Genomic DNA, 4,241 nt, shown 5'->3' with positions numbered 1-4,241 from the left:
CGCATTGGAACTCAGACCATTTCAAGAACAAGAGTTCCAAGGCGAAACAAAGTCGTCTGTCCCAAAAAATCGAGGGTGATGGGCCTCATCGTCATACCTCCGGTGCTAAATCATTCAAGAAGAGGCAAAAAGAGATGGTATTTATTTAAACTTTAATTTAATTTTTAATTAGTTTTTTAATACTAGATTTTTTATTATGTTAATAATATATATATATATATAGGAGAAAGAAATGGGGAGAACGCCATCAATCGTAGAGTTGGTCGCTCGGACACACAAAAAGTCTGATGGGACATATGTCGATCCCCGTGCAAAACGAGTTGTAAGCACGGTAACTCAGCGACTCACCCAACTCTCGCAAAATGTTGGCGATTCAGCGGGTTCTTCATCCGGTCTCTCTGCATCGGACCAAGATCGTTGCTATGTGGAGGTAAAATTTAAAATAATTCATTTTTAAATATTATATTTTAATATTTTATTTTAATTTTAAATATTTTCTTCATTTTCCAGTCGGTCTCTCCAAATAAGGGCTGCATCTATGGATTGGGAGGATTGCAGCGAGATTTGTTCGATGATTTCGGTGCAGCAATTCCTCCTGGCATGCAGAGCGATCTCGAACAACAACGGCGGATCGAGACACTCGAGCAACAACTTGCGGCGACGAGGCAACAAGTGACTAACCTCGAACAAATCGTTGAGCTTTTGCGGGGTGATCGGCCACTCCACAATACGCCGCCAAGCTCGGGAGCAGAAACGACGGCACGTAATCTCGGGACTAGCGAACACGAAGAAACCCGTAGTGCCAATTAATTATTATTGTTGAAAATATTTTATATTTTTGTAATATTCGAACAATTTTTTTTTAATGTTTTAATTTTATTTTGGTTTTATTTTATATATATATATATATATTATATATATTAATATATTAATAAATATAAATATAAATATAAATAAAAAAATAAAATAAATATTTTAAAATAAAATAAATGTTTTATAAAATAAATGTTTTATTTATTTTATTTTTAAATATTTATTTTATTTTTTATTTATTTTTTGTGTGTTTCCAACGGTTATTCCAACGGCGATCCGTTGTAATCAATTTTTAATTCCAACGGACGGCCGTTGTAAATACCGTTGTAACATTTCGACGGCGTTTCCAATGGCAATTCCAACGGATATCCGTGGCAAAAACCGTTGTAAATCCGTTGGAATATTTCTAACGGATATTCTAACGGTCCCGTCGGAAACTAGCCACGGACGTCCGTTGGAATTTCCGTTGATATATTCCGACGAACAAATCCGTTGGAATTCCGTTGAAAATATACCACGGAAGAACCGTTGGAAATCCGTTGAAATATTCCAACGGATGAAGGCGTTGGAATTCCGTTTGGAATTTGCCACGGAATTCCAACGGATCTGCATTTTTAACGACATCCGTTGGAAATCCGTTGGAAAAGTCGAATTCCAACGGATTTTCGGCCATTTCCAACGGATTTGCCGGTTGGAATTTGGTTTTTTTTTGTAGTGTATAGATGATGCGTAACTTGATATTTATTAAGATTAGTTGAAGAGCCATATATATCGTGACATGCGAGCAGCTAATTAAATGAATCATGGGATCGAGCTCATATTAATGAGGACTAGTAGTAGGTCAAATCCCATGCATGCGTAGTCCACGTGGCTAATTCGCGGTCCATGTACGATATATATATGTATATAAAAGGCGGATAAACGAATTAGAGATTCGAGCCTAATAATTGAAAATAGGGCGAGATCTTTTTTTAGACGAACGATTGTCCAACGAAAATGGTCAAATAGCCCAATGAGATAAAAAAATATATATATATAACAGCCCGTTAACTATAGAAGCCCATTTCCACAAAATATAAAGGCCCATTTCCACAAAATATAAAAGGCCCATTTATTTCTAAATCCAAAGTCCAAAAAGCCCATCACATTCAGGAGCAATTTAAAAGAACAAGGAGAAAACTATGATCAATTTTTGTATTCCATTTTACAGCTTTTCCACGGCATGGGGAATTCGTTCATGTCCCTCTCGACCGTGGGATCCAAAGTAAAATAACAGTTGGTACCATATAACCAGACAACAACTGCAACTGTCCAATCACAACCCTGATCTCATTCACGGCGTCTGGCTTTGGACAGCGTCTTGATCAACCCTTTTGTGATCTTCCAAAACCATAGCAGATTCATCACTCCCAGCGCCGGTGGTATCGTCAGCAAGCTGTAAAACCCGAGCGGGAATACTTGCTTCACCTGAACCAACAAGCTCGAGAAACTCAGATTCTTCCAACCTACTATGATCTTTCATTTCTTACCGCTGGCTCTGCCGAAACATTGTATACGACATACCTGATCGAAGTGGAGGAACATATGAACAAAAAAGTAGATGAACAGAAGGACCCTTGCCACCTGAAATGGGCAGAAAGCTTAACCGTTCAAAAATGGCACACGAAGAAGAGATTCTGAGCGGAAACCGAAAGTAAAGTAACGGAATTTCGAATGTAGTTAACAGTACCAGCCAACCCAAGAACAGGGCAATCCCGTTGCACGTGTAAAGCTTGGAGCTTTTCTGACCACTAGTATCCAGGTACCTGCATATGCAGCATTCAACAGTGTAAGAGCAAAAGCTGACCAGACCAGGTTGTAAATATTGGATATAAGTATAGGGGGCATTCCCGATTCAGAAACCGACCAGCGTAGATTGACAAATGGAGTTGTGGCTTCGGAGAGGAGAACCATGAATATGTAGAACTGGCTTTGCCCGCTAGTGACAGCCAGTATGATAGCAAACATGGATATGCAATGGTGAAACACCTTGTGTTAACAATCATGTCAAAGGCATGTTAGAAATTAAGAAGCCATCTCATCTTTAAGGAAAGCGAAATGTAACACGAGATTGTGCTTTGATGCTTACATACTCCACACCACCGAGAATTCCAACGGACACCCGTTGTAATAGTTGAAACATTGAATCCGCTGATAAATTCCAACGGATGCCCGTTACATTATTCATTTCCAACGGGCATCCGTTGGAAATTCTGAAGCATTAAATCCGTTCGACGCACCTGGCGTCCATCGCGTCATTCCAGAATTTTTCCAACGGATGCCCGTTGGAAAAGACGATTCTAACGGGCATCCGTTGGAATTTATCAGACAACATTAAATGCGCCCAGAGATTTCCAACTGATACCCGTTGGAAATCCGTTGGAATTTTCGATTATATAAGGGCGAGCGGCTCATTCTTCTCCATCATTCATCCAAATCTCAAACAAAAAAAAACGAGCAAAAAAAAACGAGCAAAAAAAAAATCAACCAAAAAAAAAACACAAAATGGTAATTGGTTTTCAATTCTTGTTCAATTCTTTAATATTTATGTTTTGTATTAATAACTAACTATTGTTTTTTTACAATTTCGTAGGCGATTTTCTGGTTCCAGAGGATTGTTAGCGGGTTCTTCTGGAGCACCGCCACCGCCGCCACCACCACCTTCTCGTCTTCCGGAACCGGTGGACGCTCCTCCACTTTTCCCAGAGATTGATATAACTCTGGAGGAGGTAGAGGAAATTTTAAATTCCTTCGACACTCGCGAGGTCCCGCTAATCGATCCCGAACTTGACGGGACGTTATGGTAATTTATAAATTAAATTATTTCAATATTTTATTTTAAATTATATTATTAGTTAATATTAATAAATTGTTATTATAATTAGGTTCGGGGTTAACGATAAAGATTTGAGGAAAAAATTTACAGCAATAATAACGTCCAATTTTCCTCAACTCTACTACTGTTGGACGGTGGTACCGGACAACATCAAACGTTCTTGGTGGCATTCGTTCATCGTAAGTTATATTTTTAAAATTTTATTTAAATAAAATAATTAATCACTAACTCTATTTTTTTTTTAAAGCAATCTTTTCGGTGAAAAAAAAGCACACCGATAAAGTTTACAAAGAGTTCAACCAGCTGGGTATGCAGCGGTTGAAACAAATGATGAACAATGCCAAACGCCGTCATCAGCTGCATGGACTGCCACCATAACATCCAGATTGTGTCGAAGCGTTAGCGAACTCCAGTAAGACAAATCCCAAAAAATACTACGCTTATACCAGTTATGCCAATCACCAAATACTTTGCACTTCTTATGCCCAAAATTTCCTCCACAATGCACAGAAGCTTCCAAATCATCCAAATATCCACTATTTATTCGCTCAGA

The 4,241-nt window shown here is 38.5% G+C and overlaps 2 protein-coding genes across 2 annotated transcripts in view; one reads left to right on the top strand and one right to left on the bottom strand.

Moving 5' to 3' along the window:
• Window positions 1–810, top strand: part of LOC104825104 — a 3,812-nt gene extending 3,002 nt beyond the window's left edge. The window contains exons 4-6 of the mRNA XM_019201617.1: window positions 7–137; window positions 224–430; window positions 511–810. Coding sequence (XP_019057162.1) covers window positions 7–137; window positions 224–430; window positions 511–810 — 638 coding nt within the window. The remainder of the gene's footprint in view (window positions 1–6; window positions 138–223; window positions 431–510) is intronic.
• A 1,100-nt stretch (window positions 811–1,910) lies between these two features.
• LOC104825096 (transmembrane protein 56) lies at window positions 1,911–3,111 on the bottom strand. Its single transcript, XM_010557363.1, has 6 exons — window positions 3,093–3,111; window positions 2,942–3,003; window positions 2,720–2,841; window positions 2,543–2,618; window positions 2,377–2,436; window positions 1,911–2,280 (listed from the first exon to the last, which is right to left on the bottom strand). The coding sequence occupies exons 1-6, from the start codon at window positions 3,109–3,111 to the stop codon at window positions 2,143–2,145; spliced, it is 477 nt and encodes a 158-aa protein (XP_010555665.1). The 3' UTR covers window positions 1,911–2,142.
• Window positions 3,112–4,241: the final 1,130 nt, after the last annotated feature.

The sequence above is a fragment of the Tarenaya hassleriana genome, unplaced genomic scaffold (assembly GCF_000463585.1).
Source record: "Tarenaya hassleriana unplaced genomic scaffold, ASM46358v1 Cleome1, whole genome shotgun sequence".
NCBI lineage: Eukaryota > Viridiplantae > Streptophyta > Magnoliopsida > Brassicales > Cleomaceae > Tarenaya > Tarenaya hassleriana.
Note: the sequence above shows the minus strand (reverse complement) of the source record. Positions and strands in the feature narration are given on the sequence as shown.

Bases quoted from the DNA above. Each gene is read 5' to 3' on its own strand.
- LOC104825096 (XM_010557363.1), bottom strand. The intron at 2,619-2,719 runs GTCGGTTTCTGA...CTGCATATGCAG, and splicing joins CCATTTGTCAATCTACGCTG to GTACCTGGATACTAGTGGTC. The intron at 2,281-2,376 runs GTATGTCGTATA...TTGTTGGTTCAG, and splicing joins TGTTCCTCCACTTCGATCAG to GTGAAGCAAGTATTCCCGCT.